General features: G+C 40.4%; 1 protein-coding gene across 8 annotated transcripts in view; it reads right to left on the bottom strand.

Moving 5' to 3' along the window:
- dlg3 (discs, large homolog 3 (Drosophila)) overlaps positions 1-20,749 on the bottom strand; it is a 389,240-nt gene that overhangs the window by 147,903 nt on the left and 220,588 nt on the right. For 7 of the 8 annotated variants that reach the window (XM_055643654.1, XM_055643656.1, XM_055643657.1 and 4 more), the window contains 4 exons: positions 15,227-15,396; positions 10,194-10,330; positions 9,016-9,160; positions 7,779-7,929 (listed from right to left, as the gene is read on the bottom strand). In XM_055643654.1, the coding sequence (XP_055499629.1) occupies positions 7,779-7,929; positions 9,016-9,160; positions 10,194-10,330; positions 15,227-15,396 (603 nt within the window). Of the gene's footprint in view, positions 1-1,405; positions 1,547-7,778; positions 7,930-9,015; positions 9,161-10,193; positions 10,331-15,226; positions 15,397-20,749 lie in introns of those variants that run through there. The other variant, XM_055643662.1, reaches the window with a different exon arrangement.

Below are 20,749 nucleotides of genomic sequence, written 5' to 3'. Positions count from 1 at the left end.
ACAAGCTGGCGATGGAGTGTGAATGGCCAGGCTGGGAAGAGTTGTCTGGGTTGGAAACTTTCCTAGTGTTGTGCCATGAGAAGTTACTGGAGGTTAAATGCTGGAAAACCGAGCTCCAAAATGCAGCACAGGACTCAGATCAGCATTGGACAATCTCTACCATTGTGATTGGTCTGCTCTGCAAGCTGGTGCTGGACATTCACCCCACGTGCATTCATAACATCATGGACAAGGTGTCTGCTGTATTTTGCCATATATGCGCTGCCAAATACATTTTTCAGTTTCTGGAAACTCAAAATGCCCAAAATAAGAGCACCAACAAACTAATATCTTATCTGTCATAGATTAAAAAGAGTTTATGGCTAAGTTTAAGAACAAATATCTCACATCTCCTTTGCAAGATATCACTCTACAATATCACAACATGCACACACCAGCATGATGGTGCTTTGAGTTCCTTTAAATAACTGCAATTTAAAAACTATTTACAACATTTGTTTCTCAGGACTCTCTGAACCAAAGAGTAAATGTTCCAAGGGTGTGATATTGCTGATGCACTTTTCAGGACTGAGACACAAAATTAATCATTTTCTGACAGTGAATATTCCCTTTTAAGTTAATTTGTCTCTCACTCTCAAAATCTCAGCTCAGAATGCAGTTCGCCAGCTTCAGGTTGTGGATTAGAGTTGTACATTAGCACTTTAGCTATACAGGGGTAAAATTCGCATGCAACAAGTAAACTTTGTAAAAGTACAAATATACTTAAATAGTCAGAGTGCAATGAAGTCAATAAATTGAAAACTACATGCACCATGACAGTCATTCTTTAATACATGCTGGCTGTGTGCAAGGCCCAGAGGTGATGTGAGGCCTTGCAAGGGTTACATTATAAAGGTTTTAGTAAAGTACTGAAGTACTACTGCATTGGAACAAGTTCTGATAATCCCACTTCACTATTTGATATCACTGGTCATTTTTCCCGATTTGGACATTCAAATTGCTTGAAATTTCATGTGAAATTATGAATGTGAACTTTCGAGTTTTACAGGATTAAAACTCAAGTTTCAACATATATTTACATGCCTCAAATCAGTTTGTAATACTGGCTCTAGAATTATAGGAGATAATGCTAAATACCTTGATTGCCTAGAGTCTGAACACTAAGTCTCAGAGAAAAGTATTCCTACCGAGGAGTGACTGATAAGTACCTTTTATGCTTTGCTAGTTTCTGTATAGAATGCTGCCCAACTGTTTGAAACCTGCAAGCTGCTCCATGACCAGGAAGTACATTCCTAAAGATGCAAATGAAGTAATCTCTAGTTGTTGCTTCAACTTTACTACATTTGTAAGCCTCAGACAGCTTATTGTTCATTTAAAGAATATCACAAAATATCCTGCTACTCACACAGCCTCTTGGTATTGAATATCTCGAGACATAATAGCTCCGATTTCCAGCCGACGTCGTGAATTTGATTATAACTCCTGTAGCACAGTGGTTATTGCATAATCCATCACTCCACCTACAGGCACACAACAATCCAATCCTATATCACGCTGGCTAGAATACCTAAATGCACTGGCTCAGAGAGATTGAAGATATTTAAATTCAACAGTGCAGTTGGGAGCAAAGATCTTAGAGCAGAGATCTGCTCTAAGATCTTTGGTTGGGAGGGGATTGAAGTTCTAGTGAGAGGGCAGAGATGGGGAGATGGAAAGGGAGGGAGTGAGAGAGAGAATAAGAATGAAGTATCCTGGTGCAGAGTTCGAAGGTGAACAAGTGGTTATTTGTATTTCTGGATACCTGAATGGGGCTATAGAATTAGCTGCCTGGTTTCCACAGGAACCTCATCACCATTTTACTCAGGAATACGGTAAAGCAGTTTAGGTGCACACTTGAAACAACAGGGAGCACCATTAAAGTATTTAATGTGGTGATGTTGTGGTTTTAATAAAACCTAGTGCTCTACCCTGCAACTTAGCAAAACTTGTACAAAGACGGTTTGGACAGCACTATTTAAAGAAACAGTTACATGCGAGTAATCAGAATATCAATGTCGAACCATAATTGGCTTGATTTGTTCTCAGTGAAGAAGTAACCAAGAGGGTTGAGGAAAGCAGGGTGGTGGTCCGTCTAAATAGACTTTAGTAAGGCTTTTGAAAAGTTTCTGCATGGCAAGCTGGTTTGAAAGGGTACATTGCATGAGATTCAGGGAGAGCTAGCTCAGTGGATAAATAATTGGCTTGATGGTAGGAAAGAGGATGATGATGAAAAGATGTTTATCGGTCTGGAGTCCTGTGATGAGTGGTATGCCACAGGGGTCAATGCTGGACCAATGGTTGTTCATCATTCACTTCAATGATTTGGATGAGAAGGCAAGGTTATTAAGTTTGAAGATGACACTAAAATAAGAGATATCACTGACAGTGAAGAAGGTTGACAAAAATTGCAGCAGATTACAGCAAATTGGCCCAGAATTGCAACGTGTCGTTCAATTCAGGTAAGTATGAGTTGTTGCATTTTGGGAAATCAAATCAGGGTAGGTGTTACTCTGTGATTGTTAAAGCCCTGGGGAGTGGTGTAGAGCTGTGGCAAGCTCGCCTTCAACAGTCAGGACACCGAGTATATACTGGGACATTATGTTGCAGTCATACAAGACATTGGTGGTGCTGCATTTGGAATATTGTGTAGAGTTTTGTTTACCCTGTTATAGGAAAGAAGTCTTTAAGTGGGAAAGTGAGAGGGGAAGGATTTAAAAGTATCCTGAAGTGCAACTTCTTCACACAGAGGAAGGGGCGGATATGAAGTGAGCGGGTACAACGATAGAAATTACATGGGATTGGGATTTAACTTGGGGAAATGGGACCAACTTTGATGGACATCTTGATCGACAGGGATGAGTTAGGCCAGGGGGTCCATTTCAGTACTGTATTACTCTTTTATCTCTGTGGCAAAGTGTGTGGCCCTGGAAGTTGTTGCAGCTTTGTAAATTTCAAGAAATATGCTTAGTTGGTAAGGTGCCCTCACAGCTGGACCATGGCTGCCCCTTTCAGCAGAGGAATGGGGCAGAGTGGGCTATAACAGGAATGTGCAAATCAGCAAAGGCATCATGTAACCCCAGCATGTCCTGCTTCCACTCTTTCTCATTACAGTGTAAATAACATGGTCTGCCAATTTTGCCATAGACTTGCTTGAGATTGCAGAAGGTGATCATTGATCACCAAGTTGGTGACACCTTTTTTTGCCAAGGCCAGTATAATTAAAAATATTCCTCATGGCCACTAGGAAATGCATGGCTGTTGTGCCACAACTTCTGGATACCCTAAATTCAGACCATGACTGACTACAGCCACAGTGTTCATGGCACCTTACATTAACTTGGCTCCTAAAAATAACATACACAAAGTACTGGAAGAACTCAGCAGATCAATTAGCATCTCTGGAGAACATGGATGGGTGAGTTGAGGAGAACTTCTTCAATGTAGGCATAACTTGAGGAGAACTTCTTCAAAGTAGGCACAACTCACCTATCCATGTTCTCCAGAGATGCTGACCGACCCGCTGAGTTACTCCAGCACTTTGTGTCTTTTTTGTAAACCAGCGTCTGCTGTTTCTTCTTTCCACAGTAACTTGGCACCTCCTGACCATCCTAATCCTCTTGGTGTGATCGCTACTATCTCATCATAGTGATACATGACAATTTACTTGAGAGTTGTTAAGTGCATATGATTCATGGATAGCATGCAAAACAAAACTTTTCACTTTACCTCGGTACATGTAACAATAATAAATCTATACCCTAACCTAAACTTTAGATACAGATACAGTGCGGACGTAAGCCCCTTCAGCCCACCGAGTTCACGCCGACCAGTGATCGCCCGTACACTAGCCCTATCCCACACACTAGGAACAATTTACAATTTTACAGAAGCCAATTAACCTACAAAACCTGTACGTGGGAGGAAACTGGAGCACCCGGAGAAAACCCACGCAGTCACAGGGAAAATGAACAAACTCCGTACAGACAGCGCCAATAGTTAGGATCAAACCTAGGTCTCTGGCGCTGTAAGGCAGCAACTCTACTGTGCCACCCCAAACCATTTCAGAACTAATTGACATGGCAAGTCAAAGGCTGACTGTTAATCTCACAGTTTGGGTTCAATTTGCTTCTGGCTGATGAGCATGGAATTTGTAGTGTCATATAACATTACAGCACAAGAACAGGCCCTTCAGCACCCGATATCTGTACTGAACATGATGTCACGGCCATCACTTATCTACCTGCACATAACCCATATTCCTTGCAGTTCCATATACCTATCCAAAAGTATTTTAAATGCCACAGTTGTAACTGCTTCCACCAACACCACTGGCAGCGTTTCCCAGAACTCACCACCCTCTGTGTAAAATACTTGCCCTGCGTATCTCCTTTAAACTTTGCCCCGTCACCTTAAAACCATGCCCACAAGTATATGGCTTTTCTATCCAAGGAAACATTTTTGATTATCTACCAAATGAGGTCTCTAAAGCGGGCTATATTACCAAAGTCCTGTAAAGCTGGTTCATGATTTCCAAACCCTTATACTCAATGCCACAATCTTTGAAAGCAAGTATACCATATGCCATCTTTACCACTGTCCTCCATATCCTGCTCCTTTCTGAAAAAAGATGCAAAGTACTCGTTTAGTACCTCGGCTACATTCTCAGACTCCAAGCACAAATTCCTTCCTTTATCCTTGAGCGGTCCTACCTTCTCCCTGGTTATCCTCTTGTTTTAATATAGATATAAAAAACAGTGGGATTTTCTTTCATCTGACTTGCCAAAGCCATATCGTGGCCCCTTTTGGCCTTTCAAATTGCCCGCTTGAATTCTTTCCTCCTTTCTTTACATCCCTCAATGTCATGGTGAGTCAGCGAAAAATACTAAATTCTGACCCCAACAATTGCCTTTGATTTGCTGCACATCAAAAGAAAATATTCAGTCATCAGATGGGGAAGATCTTGATGAGGGTAAATATGGACAGCTGTTCGCTACCTGCAATGACAGTTGCTTAAACAAAGCTTCAGCTAATCCAAATCCTCCCTTTTATCCAATGTTTTCAGCTGTTTGTAGCCCAGTGTTCTTATCTTTGACACTAATCTTATGCAGCTTCAGCATGGCTGATGGATGCCATTGATATTTATGAGAACCCCAGAAATATTTATTTGTGGTAATTGCCCCACAGGTGCCCAACAGCAGGCTTTTGGCATATTGCCGGATATTGGTTGACGTGGAGACAAGAGAGGAGATGTGCTCACAGCATGCTTTGTTGAGCTTGCGGGCTGGCAGGGAGAATGAGCATGTTGTGAACAGGATAGGAGCTGGTCATAAATGAAAACCTATCAAACACTGGTGTAAGGGCTGTAAATGAAGATGTAATTTGAAAGAGAAGTAGCATTGTCCCATTGGAATAGAGAAGCATATAATGTATTCGAGGAAAATACCTAAAAAGCCAGGAAGCAGAGGTAGTGCCGTGGCACGTCTAAAGACAAATAGAGAAGGATCATATTTTTATCGGGACAGGCAGCCTCTATGGATAGAAGGAATGGGGTTAGGTTGACACCCTTCTTCAAACATTCAGATTTCTCAACCCAAAACATCCTCCATTCCTTCTCCCCAGAGATACTGCCAGTCCCGCTGAGTTACTCCTGTATTCTATGTCTATCTCTGGTGTAAACCAGCATCTAAAGGTCCTTCCTACACATAATATTTTCATATTTGATATTCACAAATGGCTACGGAGAAGATGGAGAAGTCTGAAGAAGTGTCCTGAGATGAATTGCCATCTATCCATTCCTTCAACAGAATTTGCCTGACCCGCTGAGTTACTCTAGCACTTTGTGTTTTCCTCAAGATTTCAGCATCTGCTGTTCCTTGTATTGGCAGCACTCATCCCCAGATGCCAATCGCAATCCATTCCACCTTGCAGTACAGACGAGGGACAGAAAGACATGAGCTAAGAGTTTTTCAGAGGCCTCCAAACCATAATCAAGGACCAGTCTCACCCCAGTCACTCCATCTCCCCCCCCCCCCACTCCCACCAGGTAAGAGGTACATAGATTTGAAAACGCATACCTCAAGATTCAGGGACAGTTCTTTCCCAGCTGTTATCATCCCACTGAAGTTAAAGTCAAAGTCAATTTTATTCATCACATACCAATACTGTCCTCTCACCAGCTAGAGTGGGATCTTGACCTTCCATCTTCCTGATTGGAGAAGTTTGAACTATCATTAATGGGCATTATCTTGAACTAAATGTTATACCCTGTATCCTGTATCTGTACACTGTGAACGACTTGATTGTGTAATCTATGTAATCTAGATTTTTCAATGATGATGGCACACAACAAAAAACTTTTTACTGTACCTCAGTACAGGTGACAATAATAAACTAAACTAACCTATAAACTAAACTAAAGGAAGAAATATACACCACTATTATAATTGTTTACTTCACCTTCTAACAGTGCAAGGTAACATGCTAAAAAAATCAGTACAAGGTTCCTGCTTGTCATCTAGTCAGACAAGTAGGCAGAATAAAAAACTCTTTCATGGCACAAGCTTTCTCTCTCATTCTGCTTTTCACCATGCGTCTCTTTTTCATCTGCTTCTATTAAGATACAAAAATCAATAGGAGACTATTCCTCCCGGTATTGCACGGAAACCTTGGGTGGGGCACAAAGTCTCCAGAGGTTTCCGTTGAGATTTCCTAAGTGGGACAGGGGCATAAGGGAGCATCCAAACCGCTGTCCTCATAATGCTGGTGCCCTAAAAAAATAGGCGATGATCAAAGGGGGTAGAAAGAGGTTTGGGTGGAGGTACTCCTTTCTGATGGCTACAGCCATTCTCAGTTTTTCATTCTTTATTTCTTCATTTATTTATTTATTCACATAAGCATACCTGATGGCAGTACAACATCATATCCGATCATTTCTCTGCCATAAGCTCTGCTTCCTTGCAATCATTCTAAAATATTTTTGCTCTGCTTCTGCAGCTGTCGCTGGAAGTGGAAAAATCCAACGTATTTACACATCCTAGAATTAATTATGTCTTGAAACATCTGTGGATAACTCCCTAGGAAATGCTACATATTCTCCTGCTGCAACTTGAATAATGACGTTAAAAATATAGTGTTTTAACAGCAGTGCATTGGATATTTCCTTGCATGTGACAATCCCAGTAAAATATTTACAGCCAGAGAGGAGCTTGGGGTTCTCATGGAAACATATTTATTATGTTTGCCCTCACCTTCACCTTCACCTCACAGGCTTGACATTAACAAGCTTTAACAAACACACATTGAGTTTTTTTTAAAAAGGCTTTTGTTAACTATCATCCTAATATTATGGAAATTATAAATTGTTTTATAAATTACACTCAGGATCGAAATTCTGTTTTTATGAATCAATTCCTGGTTTCTAATCTCAAAGATACCATGATAATTATTTTTCCTTTGTGCTAATATTTCATATGGCACACTATTTTCTCTTTATTATTTAAACTCAGTAGTTTACTCCATTCCACATCTTTCAATCTTGTGAACCAATCTTCTTTGGTGCAACATCAAATTTTGAGACATAAATTTTAGATTTTAATCCACTTCAAAGAAATGAACAAAAGCATTGCTTTACAAAAGATATTTCTTCCATCGCAAGAGCTGCCAGAGCAATTTGAACCACTCATAGAATTTGTGCACACTCACAGCCTGCATGCCATTGCACTGTATTAGCAGGGACTGACCTTGTGAAGTCGTCATCGCCCATTACGTGCCGAGGCACTGGAGAGTAACGGCCTGAAGTGATTGCTGGCAATGGATATGTGGGTTTGTTCTCAACTCCACCCATGTAACCCATACCAGAGTTCACATGATTATCAGTGAGGGTTGAAAATGCTGCAACATAAAGATAAATGGATTGAGTTAATGAGGAACAACAGTTTAAATTCAAATGTTATTTATTAGCCAGAATAAATGTGATCCTTTTCATGTTGCCCTATGCTCGTGTATAGGAGCAGCAAAATGTTGCTTGTTTGGAATGTGAAATGCCTTGATCCTCACGGTCTCTACACTAAGCTTCCAGCCATTTAAGCAAATAATTTCAGGGTGATATACTGATGCACTGCTGAAAGATTTCTACATTATTGGAAGTGATGTCTTTAGGAGATGATGCTGAAATCACCTGCTGTCTGAACCAGATATAAACGCTCTAATGGCAATACTTCCAAGAAGAGAACAGGCCTCATCCTTGGTATTCAATATTTATTCCTTAATTGACGCAAATCAAAATCAATTATCTGTTAATTATTATATTGATCTCAGCTGGAGCTTGCTATGCACAAATTGGCTAAGGCCTTTTTAACAGTGTTTTTTATTTAAAAACTTCATGATCAATTGGAAATTATCCTGTGATTGAAAGGTAATGCACGAATAACAAGCCTTTATATTTTTCTCTGATCTAGAAGAGCGCAGATTTCCTTCTGAATGTACAGTAAGAATTACCCTGATTTTGTACAAACAGTTGTGAGGGTGGTCAGCTATGCACCATATCTAGTCAAAGGTAGACTGGGCCAGAATGGAGACCAGGGAAGCAAAAATGCCAATAATGACACATTGGAATGTGATGTTGGTCAGACTGAGTGCATGTCTTTGAGAGTATGAAATGCACCATGGGTATGTAGGGGGTAAGGCTGTAGAAAATGTCTATGCTTAATGGATCAGGCAGAGAAATATGGAATTAAGGTGAGTGCCACCAGGTTTAGCAACTTTCAACTGATAAAGCAATCATTGGGCTAGTTTGGGGCTAATGGGTGGTGGTATGAATTAGATACTCACCCACTGTATTGTAGAACTGACTTCCAATTACAGATATGAAACTAACCTATTGGCAATCTCCAGCCAAAGACTTTCTTATGCAAGTTTTCATCTCCTACTGTGAGAAATGTAATGCTAAAATATAACTAATACACTGTAAATACTTACTGCTGGCATAGTCAGGAGGTGCATATACATCATTAAGATGACTACCACCAGGTTTAGCAACTTTCAAATAGACCATATCCGAAGTGTTCTTGAGAGCCGCCACAGCTTCTTCGTGCCGTACCTCCTGCAGGCTGATGTTATTGACCTGCCCGGCACAAATAGTGAGTGAGGTCTTTGCATTTACTCCATCCAAATATGCATCCCCACAATTCACACTTTCCCCTTGTGGTTGTCCTATCTCTTTGAGAGATAACAGATGAGATCCACTCTCTTGCTTTTACAAAAAATCACCACAAACTTTCACTTTTGAAAGTTATGATCAAATCTGCTACCACAACCCTTGGAAACACGTTATTAATTACATAATATTATTTCATCTTAAGTTCTTTTGCCAAATATTACTTTTAACTATTGAAACTTGTGGAAGTAAGTTTTCCCCAATTCTTTCAAGTTGCCATAAAGCTTTGAATATCTCTATATCCCCCCAACATTCATTGTTCAAAAGAAAACAATCACAGTTTCCTTAATTTTACTTCTGGAGTTCTTCATTTGTATTACAATTCCATAAGTGACTAATGCAACTTGTGCAAGGCAACATTCTTCCTAAAGAGTGGTGATAAAATACTCGATAGACACAAAATGCTGGAGTAACTCAGCGGGACAGGCAGCATCTCTGGAGAGAAGTTTCTGGGTGACGTTTCGGGTCGAGACCCTTCTTCAGGCAAAATACTCTGTATAAGATCCCATTGTTGATTTCTAGAAGTGCAGCATAATGACTTCCCTCTTGCACCCTTTTAGCTACATATCTATAAATCAAGGGACGCCATGTCAGTTTTTTTTTAACCATCCTTCTCAACTAGTCTGGCTATCATCAGAATTTTGAGTATGCATGCCCCCAGGTCTCATTATCAGTCCACCCACATTAGAATGCTACAATGCTTCTCATTATCTTTCCAAAATGTATCATTACTCCAAACTTGCTTTCTTGAGATGCAGGTAGACAAAAATGCTGGAGTGGGTGAGGCAGCATCTATGGAGCGAAAGAAATAGGTAACGTTTCGGGTTGAGACTCTTCTTCTTGAGATGCAGTGTACTGTCAAAATACTTTCAGTTTCACATCTGAAAGGACAAAAGGGGATCAAATGCCTTAAAGTTCGGACATATAAAATAGTGCTTACAGCAAGTAGCCGGTCCCCTGTTTGCAGTCTACCATCTTTTTGTGCTGCTCCACCTTCAATAATTTTGGTAATATAGATACTGTTATCTCCAGGAATGTGTTGATTTCCAATCCCTCCAGCAATACTGAACCCGAGGCCTAAAAGAGAAAGAATGTAAAATACAACAATATTTACTTTGTTACAGTGCAAAGCTAGTGAGGGAGATTCAAATTAAGATTCAGGCTATGATTAACAGGTGCTAATTTTTAAGGTTCTAAGGGACCCATCGGATTCTTGTATTTGTTGGTTTTCAAAGAAACAAGATTGTCACAGAATTTGAAAGAAACAAGACTGTTTAGGATTTTTATAAATAAAGCAGCTCGCAACAATTATTATTGCAGGCTAATGTAAACCAATATTTCTGGGAGCCAGACACACTTTATGCATGAACACAAACAAATTCAGAGTGGCTGAGTAAATGACATTTGTAGATATTCATTTGACATTGTTTTTCTCAATGTCATGCTATTAAAAATGACATTTACTGGATGAAATATTGTCTTCCTGAAAATTTGAGGGAGTGATTCCAGGCAGGAATCATCTTCATATTCCTGATGCAATTTCCACAATGGGGCATACTGGATTACATAATACTTTGAAGCAATTCTTTATATGAAGCGATGTGTTGGAGGTAGACCACATTATCGGAGAATCACTCGGTGATTGTCACAATTCTTTAGATTCTTCTAAAGCATCGGTGGACTTGTTGTATGAATTCCACATTTACCTTTAATCTCTCTGTTCATTCTCTAATGCTGCAATAATAATTCTCAATCCCACTACTCCCCAGTGCAACTAATTCCCACCCCGGAAGGCCCCGCTCGCCCGCTGCAGACTAAGGACCCGCGTCACGGACTGGGAACCCATCTAGAAGGTCCGTTCGCAGGAGCCGGATGGAGAGCTGGTAAGCAGACCGGCTGCGAGAGGCAGTGCACTGCCTTGATGGTGGAGTGGATCGCTGGAGACCCTGCAACAGCCTGGGGCTCGGCTGAACTGTGCGCTGCTCCAAGAGGCCGAGCGCATGGACCGTATGCAGCTTGCAGCAGTGGAGGAGCGGCAGAGGACCCCACAACTATGCTTAGCCAGGCCAATCCTGCAATGTCACCAGGACAACAGGCACTCATGGTCAGGTCAAAAACCCTGCACTTACAACTGGGACTTGAAAATTGTGCCAAATCTGGAGATTCTGTATACTGTCTCAGTGAACTACTACTATACACTTGCATTGTACCTGAGATGATAATCTAAGATTAATCTAAGTGTTTACCTATAGTGATTTTTGTACTGGACTGTATACAAAAATGAATTTCACAGTACCCCGGTGACAACACATGACAATAAAGTACCATTGAACCATCAAATCACCATCCAGACCAACCCCATGATTTTCTGATCCTCTGATACACTAACACCCTTATGTCTTGACACTGTGATCATGCAAGGCTTTTCATGGATGCACTGATCACCAACCCCATTCCTACGCACCTTTTTTTGGTCATCATCCCATTCCACAAGATAATTCTTCCCTCCACAAACACCTCCTCCACTGGTTTTTAGGCAATCATTGATCCCACACAACCTAAGCAATGGGATCTGATCCCTCTCCACAACACGTGAGCCGGCGCACATAGGTTTAAGGTGAGGGGGGGAACATTTAAGCATTTTATATCAAGCCTGCCAGGGTTAGATAATGTAGAAACTGAATGTTCATTGCTGGCTGGCATCGAACATACCAGCTCTTGTACTTTGTAGCAAATCCAACATATATATGGGGCACCACACACATTTGCTAATAAAACAGATATACAATATTGTGGAAATCATCTGATGATTGTAATCCTGAAAACTTCAAATTGTTATATTCCTTCTTGATAGGTTTATAAAAAATAATGCATGTTTGAGCATGTGGTGCCTATTTTTTCTAAGAGGAAAGTAGATTACAGTTACTACACTGATTAACGTTCGTAGACCGAAAAAAACATTTATTTGCAATCCTTGTGAACTTGACATCCATTGGATAACAATTTTTGTTTGCGAAACATCAGTTGTTTGATAAATAAAATTTCAAATTGTTCTACGAAACTGGTTTATTAGTTATCTCAGAGATAAGTATAAAAATAATTTCCTGCTTGTCAGTAAGCAACAGTTAAGAAGCATGCCCATAGTTTATATATATACAGTGGCTTGCAAAAGTTTTCACACCCCTTGAACTTTTCCACATTTTGTCACGTTACAACCCCAAACGTAAATGTATTTTATTGGGATTTTATGTGATAGACCAACACAAAGTGGTGCATAATTGTGAAGTGGAAGGAAAATTATACATGGTTTTCAAATCTTTTTACAACATTTTTTTACAAATGAAAAACTGAAAAGTGTGGTGTGCAAAAGTATTCATATATAATTTTTATATATATATATATATATATATATATATATATTAATATTGATTTTTTGTACATCCCAGTTTGTCCAATCTCTGGGTCTTCTTCTTTGCTCCTCTAACACATCTGTTGCCTAAAGATGACGTACAAAGCTGGAAAGTGCTTTTTATGAATGTGAGATTTGCTATTATGCCCTCCCAGTAGGGTACCCCTGCGAATGACAGGTTCCATAGGACATCAAATTTGCATCAGTGGTATCCAACTGGCTGTATTCAATGTTAATACAGGTGTTTAAAATGTGGTAAGGACCAGTTACTGTGTGATGGGCATCACACTTTTTCTTCTCATTTCTTAGATCAGCAGGATTCATGGACAATCAGTGACCCTATTCTTCTCATCCCACTCTAACCCAAACTGCTGGGTTTGTTCTTTCACCCCAACAAGCTAAGTAAGTATTTATGAATTAAGCCACTGTGTTGAGGCTGCAATTCCACTCTCAAGAACTAGTGCCAAACAATGCGCCAGCTGGGTTTGTTCTTCAGGCAGTAATGATTTCTCTCAACCACATGCCTGAGAACCTAACAAGGCACTAAGTACAAAACCTACCTGAATCGTCATTTATGTCGGCGATTTTGGCGCTGTTTGGAGGGGGCCGATTTTTACTGCTGTACTAATGATGTTCAGCCTAGTAAATCATTAACGAAAAATCGCTGCAAGACCCGGTCGCAAAAAGGTATTATTAGTTTTTATAGGCCTCGAGGACTAGATTTCGAAAACCTCTCGCAGCCCCAGGGTTTTTAAAGCAAACAATTAAAGGTATGTACCCTATTTTTACATTAAATGGGGCATATATATAACCCTGTCAATGAATAGTTCATTTTGGGCTTTTTAACATTTTTCTCGGTCTGAGGGCACTAATCCAGCGCGCCAGCACAGATTTTGCGTCACATAAATAGAAAGCCGACCATTGCAAGATCAATTGACCTTATCCTTCCTTGCACAGAGTTCATGTAAATTTTATCAGGCAGTAATGAATTTCTCTCCTGAATAATCTTTGGACACTTAGGCTATTTAAAAATGTTAATCTTTCCTTAAGAAATGGGCGTTTGACTATCCAAGATCACAGCTTTTTTGTAATGTCCATTGAAAATCAATAGGGAACAAGATGCTAATTTCCGAGTATGAAAATGGTCATAACTTTTTTAATACTTGAGATATGAAAGTGAATTTGGTGTCAAATTAAACTTATTGTTATGCTTTATCTGATGGGATAAATTGCAGACTTGATTTTTTAAATCTCAAAATTTTGTAACATTGCTACTGTAGTCAAATACAGTGTGAAAACAGGGCCTCTGGCCCAACTTGCTCACATACCCCATCTACACTAGTCCCACCTGCCTGCATTTGGCCCATTTCCCGCTAAACATAACTTATCCATGTCTGAATGTTTCTTCAATGTGGCGATAGTACCTGCCTCATCTACCTCCTCTGCCTGGTCGTTCCATACACCCACCACCCTTTGTGTAAAAAAGTTACCTCTCAGGTTCCTATTAAATTTTTCCCCCTCATCTTAAACGTATGTGCTCCGGTTCTCTGGGGATGGAACCACAGTCTAAGGTCCCGCTGCAACTGGACACTAAGGGGGTGAACCTACCAACAGCCTATCGAATGCAAATTGAGCGCATCATTTAAGGAGGAAAGGGTTCTCAATTCCCCTACTCTGGGCAAGAGACTTTTACCTGATATATTCCTCTCGTGATTTTATGCACTCTAAAAAGCTAGAGTTGAAAGGGAGACAAAAGGGTGATGAAAGGTTCTAGAGGAGACAAAATGGTGTTGAGAAGGAGAGAAGTGAAAGGGTGAAAAAAGGGAGTTGTTATCAGGCAACGGAATCATCCTACCACAACCAAAGAGCAGTCCTGAACTACTATCTACTTCATTGGTGACCCTCAGACTATCTATGATTGGATGTTACTGGCTTTACCTTGCACTAAACGCTATTCCCTATACGCTGGAAATGGCTCGATTGTAATCGTGTATTGCCTTTCCGTTGACTGGTTTCACACAACAAGAGCTTTTCACTAAACCTCGGTACATGTGACAATTCACTAAACTAAATCTTTGGTATAAGCATCTGCATTCCTTGTTTCCACAATGTATAGTACAACCTGGAAGTAACATGGAATTTGTGCAACAGAAATTGAGATTGCCTGGTCTTGTATCTGGAGAAAATGCAGGCGTTGCAGATGGGTCTGAGAATGTTTTTGTTAGGAAGAATATGAAAGCCCAGGTGCTGTTTGTGTTAGTGAAGCACAGAACGACGAGCTACTATTTTTGTTATGTGTGCAAAATTCATTGGTAATATTTTGGAAGAAGTCCAATACCATAATAGCACAGAGTAGACTCTGAAAGTGTATTATCAGTGGAGCTTTTAAAGTAATGTTACTACATTTCTCTAGAGATTTTACTTTAGGAAAATAACAAGGAAGCCATTTCTTTGTTTCGGCAGATAGATGAAGTCAGTGAAAGCATATTTTTGTTCCTTTACATATTTGTAAAACCACTGATCACATCAGCATCTCCAGATGCACTCAGCAATATAAATGTTACCTTTGGGTCCTTTTAAAAGATTCACTTCTAATATAGCCTCAGCAGCTGGCTGCCTTCTGCGGACTAATAGTCGAACAACTGGCCCTGCGTCTTTCAGTGCCTCCACTGCTTTACTGTGAACCACTTCAGAAACATCCACATCATTGACTCGTAGTACACAGTCATTGACCCTGAAAGTACAAACAAAAATCAATAATCTGATTCAACAGAATAAACATTCCCCATGAGTGGAGTCATAAAACAGTGCAGATACCAGAATCTGGAGCAAAAAAACAAACCGCTGGAGGAACTAAATGGGTCGGGCAGCATCTGTGGAAATAAATAGACATTCAACATTTCAGGGTGAGAGTCGATTGTCCATAAACATCGATTGTCCATTTCTCTCAATTGATGCTATCTGACCCAACCAGTCCCTCCAAGATTTGTTTTTTTCTATTTCTCATGAGTGGTCCTGATTCAACTATCATGAATATCAAGGTTTAATTGTGAAATTATTTGGCAAGAATGCAGAATTACAAAGTTAGTCATAATGCATAAATGAAACTGAGGTGATAAAAATTAAGAGACACAGACATAATCAAGATTACATTTGTGCAACAAATAGGTCCAGATTCAGGCATAACAAGACAGTGTGCACAGGCTTCTCAGAGACTGTTTTTTCAGAGGCTGCACAAAGATTGTGAGTTCTCAGTGTTTCATATTGTTCACTTCAAGAACGTAAAAAATATGGATACACTTCTTTGTTGTGGGGCCAGATAATCAGGTGCTCCATAAACTGGTGCCTCGATTTTGGTGCTATGCACAACTGGCTATGGGTTTGCTAATGGGCCAAATAAGTCAAAACACTTATAACTGTTCCTGAGGGACCGCTGAACTCAAAACACTGATCACTGGGAACAAAACATTTCCTTTCTTCTCCTCTTTATTCATAGGCAGTGCAGACGGGGGGAAAAAAATCTCCCACACTGTGATTCTAACAAGACAAAACAACCATTTAAAATGTAAGATTACTGGAATTTTAAGATTCCAGTATCTTATTGACAAAAAAACTATGCAGTTTTCATAAGGTATTTGGAGTTATACATTCCTGTTAGCGCTCTGGGGGATCACAATCTAAGGTCCTGCTGCATATTGAGCATATCATTTAAGGAAACCTAAGTGTTGTATACGCATTATAAGATAATGTATTGAATTGATTGGAAAACTAATGTTTGAAAGACATGTCCTGAATGCATTTACTGTATATATTATGAATAAAGCATACTTTTGAACTAAATAGAAATATTTATTGAAACCATAAATGGAATGCCGATAAATGCTAAGAGTTCCTGCAAATCAACAAAGGTAGAATTCCTCTGTTCAGTTTGCACTAACCAACCTGATTGTAGTGGCCATTTGGCTAATTTTGCATGTCATTGATGATGGCATGTGCCTTTAAATTTTACTGCCCGTTATATTGTGGGCGGGATTTATGACATATTTTTGGGCGTGATTTGGACTATGTAGCTTGCGCAGAAGTTTAGTTTTTAGATTAGCTTGGAGAGACCATGGAGAAAGTTTACCCTTCGACCATGCGAGGTGTAAAGGAGATCATGCGAAGTGTAATGGAGACACGAGGAGTTCTCTAATGTTTAAAGTGATAAGCTGGAGTTCGATGAAGATTACAGTAACGAGTCGGAAGAAGTTTGGATGTATCTTACTGTTTTCTATCAACAATAAAGCATTTATTCATCAAAAGACTGTGTTTTGAAGACTTATCTGTGAAGAAGTTCTGAAGGTCTCTGTGGATGAGCTCGCATGCGTTTTGAAGACATTCCCCTTAACCATGCTTGTCCATTTAGTGGCTAGTGGGTTAATTTCTCGAACGATATAAAAATCGGCCACTGCATTAAGTCAAAGGGCACCTCCGCTAGGGGGGTAAATACCAGTCCCAGAGATTGGGGCAGAAGATTTGGCTAAGATTCTTGGAGAGGTTTAGCCAGATGTCTGGTTTCAGCTGTGGGACTGAAGTAAATACATCTCGGCCAGAGAAGGCCTTGAGGTCTATCGACAGCAATGAGACTTATCTGAAGACAATATCACAGGAATTGTGAGTAGAAATCGATTATTATTCTTTGAATTTGAAGCTGCAAAGCTTTAATTTCAAATGACTTCTTTAACAGAGGCAGTAAAGTGTTTTTTTCCAAATTTGTCTGGAGAAAGGAGATTCCAGCCAGGCCAACCTTGGATTGTTTTGAACCGTTTGATAAACACGCATTCCATTTGAATAACCGTCGTCCTTTAGCCCATGGATGTTGGAGAGATGTTTAAGAAGGAACTGCAGATGCTGGAAAATCGAAGGTACACAAAAATGCTGAAAAAACTCAGTGGGTGCAGCAGCATCTATGGAGCGAAGGAAATAGGCAACGTTTCGGGCCGAAACTCTTCTTCAGACTGATGGGGGGTGGCGGGGAGAAGAAAGGAAAAAGGAGGAGGAGGAGCCTGAGGGCTGAGGGATGGGAGGAGACAGCAGGAGGGCTGAGGAAGGGGAGGAGACAGCAAGGGCTAACAAAATTGGGAGAATTCAATGTTCATCCCCGCAGGATGAGTTGGAGGGCAGGGGGGATCACAGAGAGGGGGGCAGTTAGAGAGGAGATTGTGAAACTGTCTCCGGAGAGAGGAGGAGAACTCCTTCAAAGTAGGCATACCTTGAGGAGATTTCGCAGTGGAGTAGCTTCAAAGTAGGCATACCCTACTTGGAGAGATGTTCTCTACAATATCGGTTTGTTTTGGTTCTGATGTTGACTAAACAAAGCCAGACCTACTAGCAGAACAGTCTGTTCACTTAATTTAAAGAATTGGCAATCTGCCAAGACCTCTTTAAAATCATGGATCCTGAAGATCAAGAAAGAGCAACGCCAGATGAACAACGAGGTGGTAATGAAAGACCAATTAGGCAACTTAAAGAAACTAAGAAAGAGGAAAACTCGATATGGCAGCAAGCTAATTAGTCCATTGATAGCTACAGAAAACTCCTGTATCGAGAAGGAACAGGTAATTCACATGCTGCCTGCTTGAAAGAAACCAAGAAGGAGAGAAACGAAGTATGGAAAGAGGTTGCCAGATTAATTGAGAAACAGATGAAACTAATGGAATCAGAACAGAACGTGATCAAGGTGAAATCTAATATGAGCCAACTATTGAACCTCAGCCAGGAGGTTGGCAAGAAACAAGATGTACTGCTGTGTTCACAGCCATCTCGGGAAGAACGCAGAAGACACACCCAGTGGGAAGAAGACAAGAAAAAGATATTCAATGGTTTCATGAAAAAGGCAGAGAAGTGATTATCTGAAATTATACTACAACTTACGAGCTTAGTAGCTGGAAGTGCGAAGCAACAAGGTGCTAGAATGGAAGATGAGATTGCACCTGGGGATAGTATCTCAAACGTATCTTCAAGAAGAACAGACTATAGACCTGGTTTAACAGCCAGTTCGGTTTCGAGGGCTTCTGCTCGATTGGGAGTTAAAGCTGAGCTGACTGCTCTCTCACTAGATGTGGATGCCATGAAGAAGAAACATGAGATCGAGCGAGAGAGATGAGACGACATAAGCGACGAGATGACGTGACAGCAGCAAGAAGTGATGACGTGACAGCAAGAAGAGCTGAGGCAACGAAAGGAACAACTGGAAATGAACACAAAGATGGTGGTGGCTAAAACAAAAAGTCAAGTCAAGTCAAGTCAAGTCAAGTTTATTTGTCACATACACATACGAGATGTGCAGTGAAATGAAAGTGGCAATGCTCGCGGACTTTTGTGCAAAAGACAAACAACAAAACAACCAAACAAATTATAAACACAATCATAACACACATATTCTTTTACATAATAAATAATGGAAGGAAAAACGTTCAGTAGAGAACGAGCTACTGGAAAGTGAGGGTTCAAGACGATGAGCTCTGGACCAAGAAGAAAAACTACTCAAAGTGAATTAGCAGTTGGATCAATTCCACAATCGAGGTCCATCAGATTTCTAGGCTTTGAAAACCCATTGGAGCAGAGGATGATGGGTGAAACTTCATCTCAGCAAATGGGTGCTAGATCAAAACCAACTATTATTGGAGCGTCTGTGGATGCTCGAGACAAACCAATAGCAGACCACGCTTTTTCGAGGCCTGGTGCACAGGCTCGAGTAAGCCAATTTGAATCACAGAGGCCTGTGTATCAACAGATGGTGCCAAACCAAGGTTATCATGATGGGTCATGGCATTGGTGAAAAGTCAAACTGAATTCACAGCTCGACAAAATACCTCTCTCATTCTACCACCAGCAGAAATTCCTATGTATGGTGGAGATCCTTTGCAGTATGAAGCTTTCATAAGGGCATTAGAAGAAGTATTAGAAACAAAAGTTACGGATGAAAAGGAGCGCTTACGATTTCTGGTGAAGTACACAAATGTAGTGTTAAAGTACTTGTAGAAAGTTGTCAAAACGAACCTGGTAGCCATGGCTATAAAAAGGCGAGAAGATTACTTGAAGAACGTTTTGGTGATGGACAGAGGATTGCTAACGCATACATGGAGAAGGCCCATGCTTGGAAAGAAATCAAGCCGGAAGATGGGGAAACATTGAGTGATTATGCAATATTCTGGGAGATTGTTGCAGCTTGATGAGAAATCTCGACCACATGGAGGAAATTAATCTTGCAAGTAATACTGGAATCATCAATAGCAAGATGCCCGGAAGATTGAGAGAAAGGTGGAGAGATGAAGCAGGCAAAATAAGAGATGAAAGGAAGCAAGTAGCCAGCCAGAAAAGAAGGAGAAGCCAACTACTAGTGATGCTATCACCTCGCCTCAAGTAACTGCTCATATTGGGGCCAGGGTTGAAGCCTGTATCTTCTCTATCTTACCAGTACAGGTAAGGAACAGCAAGACGAATACAGTGTTGCAAACATATGCTTTTCTTGATCACGGGAGTTCGACTACCTTTTGCACAGAAAACCTGATGAGAGGACTGAACATCACAGGAGAAGAGACTAAGATTCGATTACGTACCATGACTAAAGATGAAGAGAGCAGGAGTCATTACATTACGAGTATGGAGATATCCAGTTTGTATGAGGATATTTTCATACCAATATCTGAAGTGTTTACACGTGGAACCACGCCTGTTGGTCGTCAAAATATACCAACACATGAAGACTTAAAACAATGGCTTTACCTGAAGGATTTTAAGATATCTGAAATAAATTCTAGTGTTGATCTACTTATCGGAACAAATGTTTTGAAGGCATTGGAACCTATACAGATTATTAGGAGCCAAGGCGATGGACCGTCATGCTATGAAAACCCGACTTGGATGGATTATCTATGGCTCCTTGAAAAGGAACCATGAAAACAAGAATCAGAGGAAGAACTATCTTACCATTGCCAATAATCAAATATCTACTGATGAAGTAAGAAAGCCGGTGATGAAGAAATACCACCATGACTCTAATGAAAGTACCAGCAAGGAATCTGAAGAGATGTCGAATCAAGAGT

This window comes from Leucoraja erinacea, chromosome 12, assembly GCF_028641065.1.
Source record: "Leucoraja erinacea ecotype New England chromosome 12, Leri_hhj_1, whole genome shotgun sequence".
NCBI classification, from domain to species: domain Eukaryota; kingdom Metazoa; phylum Chordata; class Chondrichthyes; order Rajiformes; family Rajidae; genus Leucoraja; species Leucoraja erinaceus.
The sequence above is the reverse complement of the archived record's forward strand: the minus strand, read 5'-3'. Positions and strand labels throughout refer to the sequence as shown.